This window comes from Papilio xuthus, unplaced genomic scaffold, assembly GCF_000836235.2.
Source record: "Papilio xuthus unplaced genomic scaffold, Pxut_1.1 DF828142.1, whole genome shotgun sequence".
Lineage (NCBI taxonomy): Eukaryota > Metazoa > Arthropoda > Insecta > Lepidoptera > Papilionidae > Papilio > Papilio xuthus.
In genome coordinates, this window is record NW_013530507.1 from 4,134,518 (window position 1) to 4,151,951 (window position 17,434).

A 17,434-nucleotide genomic window follows, 5' to 3' on the forward strand; every position below is an offset into this window, starting at 1 on the left:
AACCTCTGATTACTCGTTTGACCTTGATTATAAAGAGGGCTAGTAACCCATACTTTTATCGTATTTTATCTTTTTAATCAAATGTTTAATAAACGATATAATTAATTAAACATTGTCGCTAAGCGGTTCAATGTAAACAAACACACAAAATTATTTAACGAATAAAATGACGAAGGAATAAACATCATTCGTTTACATAAACTTAAACGATTATGTAAATATGGCGCCTCAAAACATGTAAACAATGGAACGTTATTTATAAATTCCAGCGCTGTCTGTGTTGCAAAAATGCAATTAAATGTGACACATCCTTGAACGATTATACGTTCAAATGTTATCAACATTACATACATACACAGCAATGGATGTATTACATGCTAAATTGTATCCTTTTTGGCATCTGAACAAAAACTAAGTAATTTATATTCTTGATATAACCTTGGATGCAGCTAACACGATACGAAGCCGTGCTCAATATACCTAAAGTTACCTATAAAATGTTTCTTATAATGATTCGTTTATTGCCCATTTGTTCGTATAATGGACATGCTCACTTGATAAAGGCGTGCTCTCTATCGGAATTTTCTATCAAGACAAACTGAAGCCCACTAACTAAAACTATAAATTTGATTGATTATGAAGTCATATAATAAATACGATTGTTTGGATGTATGGTTTGTTAGAAGGTATATCCAGTACCGTTCAAAGAATCTTGATGAAATTTGACACAAATGTAGAACATAGTCTGGAAGAACACATTGGCTGCTTACTACGCTTTTTTTAATACCGACCTAATGTAGTCGAGGGTGACAGGTAATTCTTTATAAATTTTACAAATGCTTTTTTTCATATTCGTTCTTCTTGCTTTTATGTTCACATATGTTCGTAATTTAAAATCACTATTTTAATTATAATATTATATGCTTGATACTGCATAATGATATTATTTGATAACTCATGTAACATGACATTGTTTATATGATACCAATATTACCAACATTATGTAGGTAATTTTAACAAAGTTTCAATAGAACTATTAACTATCAATTGGAGTTTTTGCTGTTATTGTGGTAGTGTATCTTTGTAACAACATGTGTTATCTTTGTATTATAGACACATTTAAATAAACACATTTTCTTTCTGTGCATCTCCTCCGTCGGTTAAAGGTAGGCAACGCATATGCAATTGCGTATGTCTATGGGCATTCGTCACTTCGCTATTTCACCGATTTCAGGTGGCCGCTCGCACGTTTGCCACCTTATAATATAAAAAAGACGTTCTGCTGATCTAGTCACCTATTGCTATAATGTGAGCACGATATTCAAATGTTAAACTAACTTTACAAGTAATTATTGCATGATTTTCTTAGTCATTGATGAGTTTTGATAACTGAATTGAATGGGATTAAAAAGCACTAACAATTTTAGTAAGGACTAGCTGTCGGCCGTGACTCCGTCCTTAGTATCCTTTGTGTTCTTCCAGGACTACACCTATGCCAAATTTCATTCAGATCTATGCAGCCGTCCTAGAAATACCTTTTAAGAAATATTCATTCATCCATACATACCTACATATATACATCCAAACATTTGCATTTATAATATTATTAAGAAGTAAACACTGGTTTTATTTCTTAAAACTTTCAGTGTCATCGATTCGCACAGAATTTTTAAGTAGGTAGGTAAACTGTGCTGTGGCAATGAAATTGAAATTACACAAACAGTTCATAAATCATTCAAATTTAATTATTATTGAATCGCTATATTATACAATGCGTTACACATGTAAGTACAACAAAAGAATTATCATTTTAAAGTTCTATCAATTGCTGATAATTATTGTCTCCAAAGGTGTACGTGATGTATACAAAGTATATACGAAATGTTTTGGGACACAAACGAGTTTTAACTCCGTTGTTTGGACGAAACAGCCGGTTCGTCGTATTCAATCGGGGGCCAACACAGCCCGCCACGCCGGCCGGTGCCTACGTGACGTCGCCCTCGTGCCACAGCAGGAGCAAGGGGAGGGGAGCGACGGCCATGTTTTGTTTCGTACTTATGCTACTTTACGTGGTTATCGATAATGTATTTCTTTAGTATTATTTTAATTAGATAATAAATTATAACAATGATAGTACCCTTTATGATACGACATATTGATGAAAGACTTGCTATAAATAATACAAACACATGACAAATAATTTATGAAATAAACCTTTGTTATCATTTTAATAATGCAAAACAAAATTGTGTTATAAAACATAGTACTATTTAAAATGTATGCAGGCAGCAGATTGTCATAAAAGTGGGTGAACTACAAATGTCACGCAATCTCTGAGTGTTATCGATGTCGATAAAGCTGAATGTAAACAATGCAACGCGTCCCTATTGGTTATTTTGACCGAGGCACTGGAAGTAGCGTGAGCAAAGCAAAACACAACAAAGAATAAAGAATCAGTCAGTTACTACTGAAACAGAGAGTTGATCGCACGTATACTTACGATCAAGACGTTGTGTTTATAATATTGAGTTAATTTTATTAGAAAGCGTAAACAGTTTTATTGCATTTTACTGCAATATACTTATCATCGTTCCTTCTAATTTGCAAGAATGTTTTCAACGAAAAAGAGCTGGGATAAGATTTTGCAAATCTACAAAAATGAAATTCGCCGGCAAATTAGCAAGACAACAAGCGTTACCAACTCCGATGCAATGGCACCGAGGCTCGATCAATCAGCGAACAAGTCACCGCAGAACGATGAAATTGGTCTACCTAAGAAATTGTTGAAGTTGCAGAAATATCACAGGTCAGTGAACTCAGTTTGCTGGTGCAGTTTGCGTAACGCACAATCCCGTATAACGATGTATACATTTCTTATACAACTCCTATTAAGTTTCCATCATTATTTTGTCTATTTAATGCAGTATAGGTATATCTTGGAACCAACAAAATTCTTATGATGAAGATTGGGCCAAATTATGCGCCGTACATGATGGTAATTAATGGTATATCAATCTCCTAATTTAAATCGTCTTCATGAAATCAGTATGTTGACTTTTAATGTTTTATTTACTCTTTTAAAATGGTTTCTTTTAAGGTGTGTAGTTAAAATTAATTAATTTGACCGTCTAAGTATGGTTTAGGCCAAGACGATGAAATGAAGTTTTTATCTTTAGATTCCTGTCAACCCTCACGCCGCAGCAAATGCCACTGGCCGCCCGCGGACTGGCGGTCTCCAAAGACCAGTCCCGGGAGTTCATGGCTTGCTTCCCGGACATCGTGAGGGACCTCACAAAGACTGGCAAGCATATTGACGTGCCGGAAGCCAGCAAGTGGTTGGCTAAGGTACGTTCTATGTTTTTTGTCAGTCTTAAGACAGAATAATATAGAACCTATTTGCGACGCAAATATAAACCAGTTAAACGGGTCTTGGCCAGCGAGATTTTATCGACATCCCTATACATAAACTTGATCGTTCGATTAAAAAAAACACATTCATTGACTTAAATCTATATAGCAATTCAATGTGTTAAAATCATACCAAGTTCACTATCACGCTAATATGATAACATGTCAATAGGACAAAACAACTTTTCTTTATTAGGAGTTTTACTACTTTTAGAAATGTAGTAGTAGGTAGTGATGGGTAATTCAACTTAAATTGATGAACTAAAGAACCGCAACGGTTCACATGTGTGAGCAGATCAGTAAACCAACTCGCAGCTCGGCTTAATTTGTACCTGCATAGTTATGATATGCGTTTCGGACTGCGAACTTCACTAGGCAGCTCGCGACTCTTTGGCTCACATTGTTATTGTACATCGCGATGACCCGCGAATTGCCAAATTAGTCGTGGAGCCATAGCTCAACGATTCAAATGTTATGTGACCCGATCTTTTGGACGTTCCTTTGTTTACAAATTTTAGGAATTCAATTGGAAAGAGATCTAGAAATAATTATAACTTTATATTTAGTCGTAATATTTACATTAAAGACCTGTGCCACGACTAAAGATTGTCACTCTTAGTTCAAATTGTTGTTGGCTCTCCCTTACTTGATTTGGCTTGTCACTTTTACATGACTAACTTAGTGACATTTGGTATCCAAAATGTGTCTTAAAATTGACGCAGGTAAACAAAATTATGGTAGGAGGTATGTAGTGTTTGCACCTGCCTAACAAAGCGTTATTATAATTATGAACAATATTTTGCAACAAAAAACTGAACAAAGGGTACTTTACCATTGTTGTCGTAGATTGAGGTATTGAAAGTACTCTATTTGATAGTTATCTATTGTTAGAACTCAGGTAGCTCATAAAAAAAGGATAAAAAAGTACAAAAATATTATTAGTTAAAATTCAATTTTTTTTTAATGAATAATTCTGTTTATGACCTTTACTTTTCAGTTATTAAAATTAAATAATAGTAATAAGAAATCTATTTTATATTATGAACATAATAAATTCTCCGATACTACGATGTTTTGCGGGAATATTTGCAACGCTTCGACGCACCGCATATTATTTCCGTTTAGTATTTAAAAAATATTGAATAGTCTATTCTAGTTCATGAAATATCATTCAATACCTTTCATACGTTTCAAGAAATTGTGTAAATCAAACGAGCAATCGCTGTTAACTTTTGTATACTTAATAAAATAATTCGTCTGTTGTTACAGTTGTTACAATACAATGTGCCAAATGGAAAGAAGAATCGAGGACTGGCTACCGTACTTGCGTACAAAATGCTTGAGAAACCTGACAACTTGACACCAGAGAACATACATTTGGCCAACATCATGGGATGGTGCACGGAAATGGTAAATAAATTCGTTACTATCAACACACTGATTTGCTAAAGAGTCACGCATTGATTTCATTTTCATTTCATGTGATTGCCTTAGCATAGATATTCTTTACTTTCAAATCTTAGTAATAATATAAAAGGGAAAGGTTAGATGTTTGTTTGAAGGTATCTTCGTAACGGCTCAACGGACCTTGATGAAATGTAGCATAGATGTAGACCATAAGAGTCTAGGAGAACACGTTGGCAACTAATTAGTTTTTTTTTTCAATTCGGCGAAGTTGCGATTGACAGATAGTATATAAATAAAAAGTTACGTTACGTATGTTCTATTGTATAGTCAAAGTGTTTTTATGTTTCCCATATAATATTAACATTGTATTGTAATTATAAACGTAAATTAAGTTAAAGTAAATTGTAAAAACTATTACGCGTAAACAGCGGCTTGTGTTATATTTTGCTGACGGTATTATCCCGAAGTTGTCTTTTGCTGAAGTTTAATTTTTTAAGCTTAAAAAATATAATAATAATTAATCATGAATTAAAAAATATTAACTGTGAAATAAATTATCTATATTATCAATTATTTCATAATTAATTTATAAATATTTTTATGACATAACTATAATAACTTTAGTGTAACTAATCATGTTTATGCAACATTGCTATAAAAATGCCGCAGGCAAAAGCAACAAATGATAGACAACCGAGATATACAATTTACTCTGCTCTATTTTACTCACAAATTGAGACAGATAATTGTTTTTATCTACTTAAAAAAATATCGTTCCGTAAACTTGTTGATTACGATTATATACATTGGAACTAAAGCCTAAAATTCCAAATTAATAACTGACTACAACTTGATATTAACTAAATGTGTTTATGACGTAATTCGCGCATATTTTTTTTAAAGCAACGTCCAAATTGAGATTTGTTTTTACAATTATAATGTTGACGATAATTTACACCTCATGTATTTTATTGGGCTAGAAGTTACACATTGCCATTTATAGTAATTAGTGGTTGTTCCTTGGTTGAAATTCGTTCATAATTCACAAAGATTTTTTTTATTTTCCATAAAAAAGAGGTATATTATCTTTGCTTCATGCATTTGATTAAATCGACCCATCGGGGGAACAACTTTTAAGAAATGTAACCGCTGGTTTCCTAGATCTTTGTAAAACATGTTTTAAAAAGATGATTTTGGTCTCCGAAACCCACGGTACGTGTCGTTGGATCAGTTTTTTTACTATTTTAAGGTAGTGATAATCGTCCCTTGTAAATGACATGAGACAGATATATTTTGTAATATTTCCATAGAATTAGTACAGATAATAAATATTATAATCTATTTTTTTTTACAGTTTCACACACATCAGTTGCTACTGAATGATATAATGGAGGGTTCAGAGATGCGGCGCGGCGCACCCTGCTGGCACCGTCGCCCTGACGTCGGTCTTTCTGGCATCAATGACGCGGTCTTCGTCCAATCCGCTATGTATTCCACACTTAAACGTCACTTCTCCGCTAAATCTTACTACAAGAACGTACTGGAAATGTTCAATGAGGTAAGACAAATATGTAAATCATTAATCTTATTATAAATACATAGATTGACCCCAATTTCTAGAGGGGATCAAATATTGCAATCTTAATAAAACATCAGTCAAAGATTTTTTGCGACCCAAATTCGTTTATCATCTCCCAGTCCTTGTCTCACTTACGTAAGGTTGGACACAAATTATCTTACTAATATTGTAAATGCAAATGTTTCGATTGATGGACGTTTGAACGTATCTTCAGAACGGATGCATGAATATCATAACACATATTCCACTCTTTAAGTTTTTTTTTAATTCCGCACGGACGGAGTGGCGTTCGACAGCTAGTAACATTCTAAAAATAGTTGAATAACCTTATAAAAACAATAAAGAATAATCAACCAATATATTTCCTTGTAAAAATGGATTGAACCAATGTCATTTTTATAAAAATCAACATTTAATGTATATTCTATCCATTCACAGATGTTACTGAAGTGTTCCATTGGTCATCATTTAGAGAAACAGTTGACAAAGACTGATAAACCGGATCTTTCATTATTTACTATGGAAAAATATGAAGCTATCACAAAATACAAGACTGCGTACTACACATTCCAAATGCCAGTTGGCTTGGCTCTATTGATGACAGGCATCGACGATCCAGAGACTCACAGACAAGCGAAGACGATCCTTTTGGAAATGGGCGAATTCTTCCAAATACAGGTTTGATTATAATACGTAACTAGTAACCAATGTTATCCAAAACAATCAGGAACAACGTATAGGCTACTTTTAATCCCGAAAATAGTACTCGAAACGAAAAAGCCAGTTTTTAGTTTAGAATAAATTCCACACAAACGAAGACACGGTCTAGAGCTAGAAACAAAGATGCAATCTAATCTTACTAATATTATAAATTCGAAACTTTAGATGGATTGATGGATGTTTGTTTGATCTTGATGAAATGTAGAAAATATTCTAGAAGAACAATTAAGTTGTTTCTTAATTCCGCGCGGATGGATATTTTAACAAATTAATATTTTTTTCTACATATTATTGTTTTTCAATTGCAGGATGACTTCTTAGACTGCTTTGGAGATCCAGCAGTAATCGGCAAAGATGGCTGTGATATTCAAGACGGCAAATGTACGTGGCTTGCCGTCGTAGCACTACAAAGGGCAACACTGGAGCAACGGCAAATAATAGAAAACCACTACGGCAGCGCTAAACCTGAAGATGTTGCCAGGATTAAAGATTTATACGAAGAATTACAATTGCCTCATACATATTCGGTATACGAAGAGGCGACATACGATCTCCTTAGGACACAAATACAACAAGTCACTAGAGGCCTGCCACATGATTTATTCTTCAAAATCTTGGACAATATCTTCAGGCGAAGTGTTTAAATTTATAATTTGATAACCCTACTATTACTAAGCTTTATAAATGCAAAAGGTTATTAGGTATTATTTGTGTTTAAAATTTTTATGTACTACCAGATACGAAACCATTTTTTAACCTTATCGCATCAATAATTATATGCATATGCATATATATAATAGGTATATGCTGCTAATAATATTGGTACCAGTTCTAGATTTTAAAGGACCAAATATCTTGTAAATCTGGTTCATTTTCTTTCATCGTGTTGTGTATTCGTAATGCTCGAATTATTTTATCTCACTTTATTATTTTTTTATAATAATATTCGTCACACTTGTTTTCCTATCCAGTTCTAATCTTTTTAAATTTTTATGATTAAAGAGTTTTTAATTAATAAAATAATCGTATTAAGTTAGTTAAATATATTATAATTTATAAGATGTAGATTTTAAAAAATAAAATTGAATACATACATTTTGCATTTACTTTTATTGAATTACTAGTTGCGCCCTTGACTCCGTCCTCGCGAATTAAAAAAAAAATATAATTAGTAGCGTGCGTAATTCGCACAACGTAACAAACATCAGTCAATCTAAACTTTCACATTCATAATTAGTAACATAATAATTAACGGTTGCAAGGATAAATTTTCATTAATATTGTTTACTAGCTGTCGCCCGCGACTCTGTCCGCGCGGTATTAAATAAAACTTAATCAGTAGTCTATTTGTTCTTCCAGACTATTCTACATTCATGCCAAATTTCAGCGAGATCCGTGCAGCCCTTCTGGAGATACCTTAAGATAAACCATCCATCCTAACATTCGATTTATAATATTATAACAGCGGAAGAATCTGCAATAGCATCAGCTGCTGCAAGATGTTACGCTTAAACGTTACAATATCAAAAAAGACGCGTCGGGTCAAAGAAATCGCGTTCAGTCTGATGACCATGTGTGGTGAGGGCCAAATTGTAGTCCACTTCCCCTAACCACAGTTTCGTTCGAAAAGGTTTTGACAGGGGAGGGGAAGTAAACGAAGTATACTTTTTGTGTACGTCTCCTCCTTTGTAAAAGAGCAGTTACTTCGCTATTTTAGCGATACTAGGTTACCGCCTGATTGTTTGTCGCCTTTTAAATCGGCGATAAACTGACAACATCCTATCCCATGCCATTATAATTTAAATAAATACGTATGTCAGCGAACCGGTTCACTGATCTACATCGCTTCACACATGTAATCTGTGAGTCGATTTGCTGATCAACAATTTTAGTCGAATTACCTGACTATTAATTATATTATTAAACTTTATTAAACAAAGAAGTTAAAAATTAACATAATGAGGCTGTATTCGTTTTACTTTTTATGTAAATACAAATTGCTTTATGTAAATGATATCAGTGGGGCAACTTATCACAAAAAATCTTCTAGAGGCCTTTTAACTTGCCTCACTTTTGTGCTCCGGATTAGGTGCCTATTGCTTCATATTTGTAAGTACGTCAATAAATATTTATGTATGTAGATTTATTTAAAAAAAATCCTTGAATAATCTCGACGATCTTTCCTGTGACGATTGCTGTTCGCGATAAGAATATATAGCATAACAGTGTAACAAATAACAAATGCTTCATCTTAGTAGATTAATATATTATTATTTAATGTTTGGTTGAATTTCCAATTTTTTTTTACATACTGAAAAACGATCTTTGGGCCACGGTCAGTTAGCATCAGAAAAAAGGTATTATGGCATGACAAAATTGGCTAGCATGAATGATTTGACTTCAGCGTTATAAGGATTTATATCTACACTAGTTGTCGCCCGCGACTACGTCCGCACAGAATGAAAAAATAATAATAAGTAGCCTTAATGAAGTTGCAAGAATAATTTCAAAACTGGTCTCTTATTTTCACTGACAATGACAGTTGATACAGTTTGAATGACAGTGTCAAAATGACAAATTTTATTTTGACAGTAGCTGTCATGAGCATTCAGTCATAATATAAATAATTCACATTCACACATTCATTTACAGTCAAAACACAAAAGACCTTTAATATTAATAGCAGTGCTATAAATTATTTGACGAGTAATATAATTATAAAGTAACGTCTCTTAACTTTTCATTTAAATTGGATTATTACTATGACCAAAAGTTCATTCTAATGTTTATAAGTGACGTGTTACGTGAAAGCATCCAAATTCTTGAGTTCAATTCAAGTGAAAGTTAAAAGAATTAAAAGAAACAAGTGAGAATTAAAAATGAATTTATCTAAACATTTCTTATCCAAAATCGTCAAGAGATCTAATGGAGTTTTCTCAGACCACAATTATATTTTAAGGTGAATATTTTATTCTAAATAATGGTAAGTATATTAGATTTCGATTCGGGATGTTATGTTGTTTTACAATACAACCAGCGTAAGATTATTCAGTTGAAATAATGCTACCAAGATAACATCAAACTGAATATTATATTTATTCATGTCTTACTTCGTCAGTGTTTGTTGCTTCATTTTATTTGGTATTGAACAGCGTCCAGACACACTGTGGAGTAATGTTGTTTCAAAAAATACTGTGCAATATAAATGGTGCTGTTTTCAATTCAGTGACAAGGCATACTCTACGCAGGTTTTTTATTTTGTTTATTTACAATAATTATTGAGTTAATTTTTTAAAAGAAAATTTTTAATTTACATCTGAGTTAGAGGTTTAAGCTATGATATTGTTTTAAATTTTAATATCACAATTTTTTGGCCAATGGACATGACTGTAATTTTTTTGTGCATATATTGGGCAATCCATTGTGATATAATGCTGATGCATAAATAAATAGCTTTTGGCTTAAATGGGTTTGTCAATTTTAAAGAGCTGTCATTCATATTTTTTTTTCACTTTAAATTGTTAATGTTAATAGACCTTTGCTGCAATTTAGTTGTTGTGCACAATTGCTATTTTTGCAAGTAATTAATTTTTTAACATTTCTAATATTGTATTTGACTATAGTATAAATAGCAGTTAGACATGACCAGAACTGTATAGTAGTTGATTGGTGAAAAAAAGTCTTATACATTGGAGTTCAAGCCTGTGGTTCAGGCCTATAAAAAATTCTGAAGGTCAGTTCTTTGGCCTAGACTATCTATAAACTATTTGCCATCACCTAGAAAAATTTAGTCTTCTGTAACTTTTTGATATAAAATCATCTCTAATAATCGAAGGCAAAAACATAGAAGTCTTGTGTTATAGAAATTAAAAATAAAATAACATTTAATCCTTTAACAATTTACATAAAGTGAAGTGAAATTTAATTTATTAGGCATATTGAAAGGTATAATGACAAATGGCAAAACTAGAATATATAGGAGATAATTTATTTTACATATTTTTTGTTATATTTTTTTTGGTTTTAGCATATTGAGAAGCAATAGTTGTAAAATGGCAACTAATGTTTCAATATCTGAGCGGCAGAAAGAAAAGGAGACATTTCAAGATGTCCTTCCAAATGTTATTCAATCTATAGTCACAATACCTAAATTAATAGAAGTCCCAGAGTTTTCTGTATGGATGAAAAAGGTATGTACTAATACAATACATTATAATAAATTGCTTGAACATATTATAACTTGGTCAAAAGTGAACACCTTGGAGTTCCCGCTGCTCGTTTGCCTCCTTCTGTTTTTTATAAAAAAAGTGAAATAAAATAGATATAGAGTTCCATATTTTAAAAATAGAACATTATGTTTAAAACTTTTTTTCTGTTTCCATATTTAACATCTTACTAATATTAATAATGCGAAAGTTTAGACGAATGGAAGGATGGCTGTTTGTTAGTAACTCCGGAACGGCTCACCGGATCTTGATAAGATTTGGCACAGATTTGGAACATAAAAGAACGCATAGGCTACTTATTTAGTTTTTGGTGTTTGCTTGAATTAAAATAAATTAAAAACAAGTTAAAAAAAAAGAATAAGATAGGTTTGGAATTAAATATTGCTATTAGAGAGAATGTTACAAATGAAATTTTAAAAGCTATATGTTTTTTTAACAGGTCTTAGAATATAACTTAGCTGGTGGAAAGAAGAATAGAGGTCTTATAACAGTACAAGCATATGAGATGTTGGAAAAACCAGAAAATATAACAGAAGAATCATTAAGACAAAGTCGTATAATGGGATGGTGTGTAGAGATGGTAAGTACAAAATTAAAAAAAAAAATCTCAAAGCAACATATTACTGATTTTTTTTTTATTTAAATAATTTTTTGAAGGGTTTTTTTCGCATAATTATTTAAAAAAGGAATATTTTGTCTAATAAAGGCTTAAAGTATGAGATGAAAATTTTGATTTTGTTTTTTAATTTCAAACTAATTAAGTCGCTAATACCAAGTACTATGAAGTATAAGTCTTTGCTAAAGTATAATTAATTTGAATTTTAGCCACAAACTGTACATACTCTTGGACTTATAAGTCTTAATTACTATAAACATTATTTCCTTGTAAAATGTCTATTAAATAAAGTTAAAAAGTAATTATTTTAATGTTTAATAAATAGAGTTAAATGGAATAAATAATCAAATATAATAATTTCATCATTTAAAAATCAAACCACAACTTTGCCTTATTTTCTCAATCATCTACTCAATCTTGCTAATATTATAAATGCGTAAGTTTAGATGGATGGATGTTTGTTAAAAGGAACAGCTCAGCGGATCTTGATAAAATTTGGCATAGATATAAAAAATAGTCTGGAAGAACAGATAGGTTTCTTATTAAGTTTTTTTAATTCAGCGCTTGCAACAGCTGATTTGAAAATGCAACGTTTTGATTTGTCAACTACACTTGTTTTTTAAATCTTTTTTTTTTTTGAAAAAAATGCAAACTAATATTTTTTTTCTGTGTTGACTTATAGGAATTGTCGGGAATTTACAATGAGATAGCAAAACAAAACATCAGAATAACTAAACACGGATGTTGCTTCATGATGTTATTTACTTAATTATGTCGATGATAAATTTAATTGCCGATAAAAAATATCTTTATTGTGAACTCATCTCTTATAATTATCATTATTCTCTGCTTTTGTTATGTAGAAAATATCTTATTTACAATTAGAAAAGCAATAAGTTTTTTCTATTTAACTTGCTGTTGAACTCGATGTATTTGCGTTACTTACAACGTAAATGTAATTTTCAATACTTTTGTTTGTCTATCTGCCTTATTATGTCGGACTTTGACGAGAAGGTAGCCGATATATGCGGGAATGTTACTGCATCAGCTATCCCAGGCGATCGTTAGTCTACTAATATTATAAATGCGATTGTTTGCATGTATGGTAGAAGGTATGTCAAGAACGCATAACGAATCTCCGTGAAATTTTTCAAAAAGTATGCGTGGGATGACAAAAAAGCAAAAGCTGTTTTTGCTTTTTTGCTAAATACTAAAAAAAATCTACTAGTTCCTTAAAAATTTCCTCGTATATTGCCGCTTAATTTAATAATTTTGTCTTCTTCTTCTTCTAATGCCTCTCCATTACTGAAGGTTGGCCGTCAGCTCTGCGAACTCTTTCTTGTCCTGTTAGTTTTGTCTAAAAATATATATTTTTCCTGTTGTTTATAGCTGCAGGCCTATTTATTAATGACAGACGATATAATGGATGGATCTACTACCCGTCGAGGGGTCCCTTGTTGGTTCCGTTTGCCGGAGGTCGGCTTGGGAGCTGTCAATGATGTTATTCTGGTCTACACCGCCATGATGGAAGTATTAAAATTACATTTCGGGGACAAAAATGAGTACACTCATATTGTGAATTCGTTTAACGAAGTAAGTATATTTGTGTATTTAGGGTCTTTCATACAAAAGGCAACGGAAATCTTCGAAACTAATACAGTAGTACAGCGTTCAATCGTCGACACGAGTCGACTATTCAGTCTGTACAGGCATAGCTTTTATTTGTTGATTGTACAGATTAGATCCACCATCTTGAAATTTACCAATTTTTAGTGACTCTCTCGGCTTTAGCACCTAAATAATGAAATGTCGGCGACGCGTGCAATTGCGTAAGCCACTACCAGCTAAAATCGCTGCCGGTTTTAAAGATTTGCGTTGTCTAATGTACAAATTAATGAGTTTCGCAATATTTTGCAGTACTTTTATATCAAAATATGGTTTAGTAGGAAGTTAACAGAGTAAAGAAGTGCCAATAGTCTTATGGTTAAGGATACGGATATCCGATAACGTTACGGTTTCCAATCCCTCCAGAATAGTTAGGTGCTAGATAAAAATAAATTATTTTTTGTAAATGGAAAGCAGCAGTACAATCCACAGTTTTTTTTATATCATAAGGTGGCAAACGAGCGAGCGGCCACGTGAAATCGCTGAAATAGCGAAGAAACATACGCAATTGCATATGCGTTCCCTATCTTTAATCGATAGAGGAGAGGATGCACAGAAAAAAAATATTTTCCCTTTCCATGCATCCTCTCATCCGGAAAGTACACTTCCACTTCCCATCTCTTCCTTTTAACAAAAAGGGTGGGAAGGGAAAGAGGACTAAATTAGGCCTCCGGGACGCACACTGATCAGATGAAACGCGTAATTGCTTCCATTTGGCGCCTGAAAACAACACTACATGAAATGTTTTTTTTTTTAATTAAAATGGTTTTTTTTTTACAAAATCTATTTTTTTCTAAGAAAGAAGATTAGGTATACGTCTTTATTTAAGAAGTAACTAGTCTCACAATTCTGTTTGTACATTATTCAAATGTTTCCAATGACCTCTATACAGCATAGAATAAACAATTGATTTTCCTTTATCTTTGTACGTAAAAAAACTTATGTAAATCCGTACATTGATACATACGCTCAATGTGTGATGCTATTCCATTTATTATTGTCTCTCGCTTGCATTTCATTAATACAAACCTTTATGTAATTCACCCGCCTCTTGCTTACATCACTTTTTCACGTAATTACATATTATCAGACTTTGAATACCGAAGTACCAACTCACAATATCTTAGTAAAATGAATACTCTATGTAACATTGGTATGAATATTACTGGATAGTCTGATAAAATATTCTATATCCATAAGGTAAATTAATACAACTAAGTAATGCCTGTAGTCCATAATGGTAGGCAGAGATCACGGATCTTCATTTGGCGTGGCCAAACGAACCTCCGCAATACACTTTTCGCCCTTGCGGGAGACTAAACATGACGGGTGGCGAGCCTCGTCGCCTTTTTGTCCCCAAAAATTCACACACATCTTTGAAATTCATTTATAATTCTTTTCAAATATCTTGGCGGGTAAAGTCATCAGTGCTGTGCGTATCCCGCTACTACTCAATACACCTATATCTGCAGCGACTCGCGCAAAGTTTAGAGCTGTCACAATACCTGAATACTACTATACCAAGTTAAAACCAATACAAAGTACGCATTATATAACTCATGCTTCTAAAAAACGTTGATGTACAAGATAATGATTTGCTTTTGTGATAGCAAACAATGCTTTTTTAAATAATATATTCTTTTCAGACGTTAATGTTCACATCCTTAGGACAGCATTTGGATTACACAATGGCGCATAGGAAAAAGAACGATTACAGTCTATTTACGATAGATAGATATAATGCTATCGTTAAATATAAGACATCTTATTATACATTTAAACTGCCTATATGTTTGGGCATGCTTCTAGCTAACATCACAGATCCCAACAGTCATAAGATAGCTGAAGAGATCTGTTTAGAAATCGGACATCTGTTTCAAATGCAGGTAATAATCATTTTTTCTTTTTATGTTTTAAACAATCTGTAATTTATTTTCATCCCATTCTTAATTATTGTATATTTTTGCGTCGTTTAAAAGAATTAAGAATATTTTTTGTGACCAAATAAGTCTAATATTAACTCTTGTAGGTCGGTCTGTATATTCGGAGCTAATGACTCGTGCATCTGTTTAAATCTTGCTGCTATAGAACTAGATTTCGCAAATAAAAATAATTGTTATCAATAGATAAATGAGTAGAAAGTAGAGAAACATCGCTTATTCTAGTTTTTAGTTTCTTTTTTTACTCGCCTAACAATGAGGGTAATGTTTTTCGCGCGTAAAATTGTGACGGCCTAGAGCAGTCTTTCCCAAAGTGTGCGATAACGCCCCCCTGTGGGCGCTGCAGGTCTCGAGGGGGGCGGTAAGAGACCCAGAAAGAAAATGGGGGCGTTGTGTAGAGGCCTGGGGGGTGATTTGTAATTTTATTTAGCTAAAAGCCTATTAGACAACGAATGCATGAGCTCTCAACAACAACTTGTGAACATCAATTAATATGAATTAAAAGATTGCTTAAACTCTAATATGGGAGCGCTAAAAAATATTTATTCTCAAAGTGGGCAGTAGACAAAATAAGTTTGGGAACCACTGGCTTAGAGCCTAAACGACTTAAGCGATTTTAACAAATGAGGTGTCATTTGATTCGTCTTCTTCCTCGGAGTCTCATAAGGTAAGGTAACATCTATACAAAACATATAAAGGAGGTGGGAGATGAAAATAAAAAAATAAATGTAAAATTAACAAGTTCAAATCTCCAATAACTTTTTTCATTTCTCAATTTTTTTTGCGATGTATTATATATAATTAGTTTGATTAATTTTCCAAGAATATTTTACATGAAAAAACATTATTACACAGGACGACTTCATAGACTGTTTCGGTTCGGAATCCGTGACTGGTAAAGCGGGTACTGACATCCAAGAGGGTAAATGTTCTTGGCTTGCTGTTACTGCGCTGCAGCGCTGCAATGATGCTCAAAAGAACGTATTCGTATCCTGCTATGGGAGTAAAGAGCCAGCTCATGTTGAACGTATTCAACGACTGTACGAACAATTGGGACTACCTAAATTGTACAGAGAAGAAGAAAGGGCGAGATACGACGCGGTAGTCGAAAGAGTTCAACATCTACCTCCTAATACAAATCTCCCTCCTGAACTCTTCCTCAGGACGCTAGATATGATCTATAAGAGGCAACAATAATTTATAAATGAGAGGCTAATATGAATAACCGTTGTTCTTAAAAATTAAACGGCTGGATAGTTTAAGATTTTTACTACATTTTTTTTTAATTTATTATTGTTCAGTAAACATTTTCGTTAACAAATGAGTGGTACAAGATATTTTAACATGTTTATAAAAATATTATTTTATGTGGCAGTGGAAGCTCACGGTTAGATTAAATATAAAGGTTATGTTATATTTACGTATTGAAATCTACGGATTCGTAGTCTTATTATTATCCAAAGTAAAATAATGCTTCCATTTTAGATTACTTATTTTCGAAATACGATCGAGTAAAATTTTACTAACTTTAATAACATTCAATATCTATATATAAAATACAAAGCAGATTTTCCGTGAACCTTTTCGATTCTTTGCTCGTTTGCCCCTTCAATAAAAAAAATAATCTCAGAGCACCGAGAGACCTAGACATTTCATAACCACTATTTTAAAATAACGACGTTACAACATTGTAATTCGTTCTATCATTTTACGATATAAACTGTCGTTTACAAGTACGCGTTGTTTACATGACAAAGGTCAATGTTCTTTTAATAAGAACTAGCTGTGACCCGCGACTCCGTCCGCGTGGATATCTAAAAAAACTTAATTAGTGTAGCCCACCCATCCATCCATCCTCATCACATCCATCTAA

At 32.7% G+C, this 17,434-nt stretch overlaps 1 protein-coding gene across 1 annotated transcript; it reads left to right on the forward strand.

Moving 5' to 3' along the window:
• The first annotated feature begins 2,416 nt into the window (after nucleotides 1-2,416).
• On the forward strand, nucleotides 2,417-17,415 carry Fps (farnesyl pyrophosphate syntase). Its single transcript, XM_013307462.1, has 11 exons — nucleotides 2,417-2,806; nucleotides 3,177-3,345; nucleotides 4,678-4,818; nucleotides 6,170-6,373; nucleotides 6,833-7,072; nucleotides 7,423-7,715; nucleotides 11,142-11,304; nucleotides 11,780-11,920; nucleotides 13,346-13,549; nucleotides 15,268-15,507; nucleotides 16,417-17,415. Exons 1-11 carry the CDS (start codon nucleotides 2,610-2,612, stop codon nucleotides 16,756-16,758), a joined length of 2,334 nt encoding a protein of 777 aa, XP_013162916.1. The 5' UTR covers nucleotides 2,417-2,609; the 3' UTR covers nucleotides 16,759-17,415.
• Nucleotides 17,416-17,434: the final 19 nt, after the last annotated feature.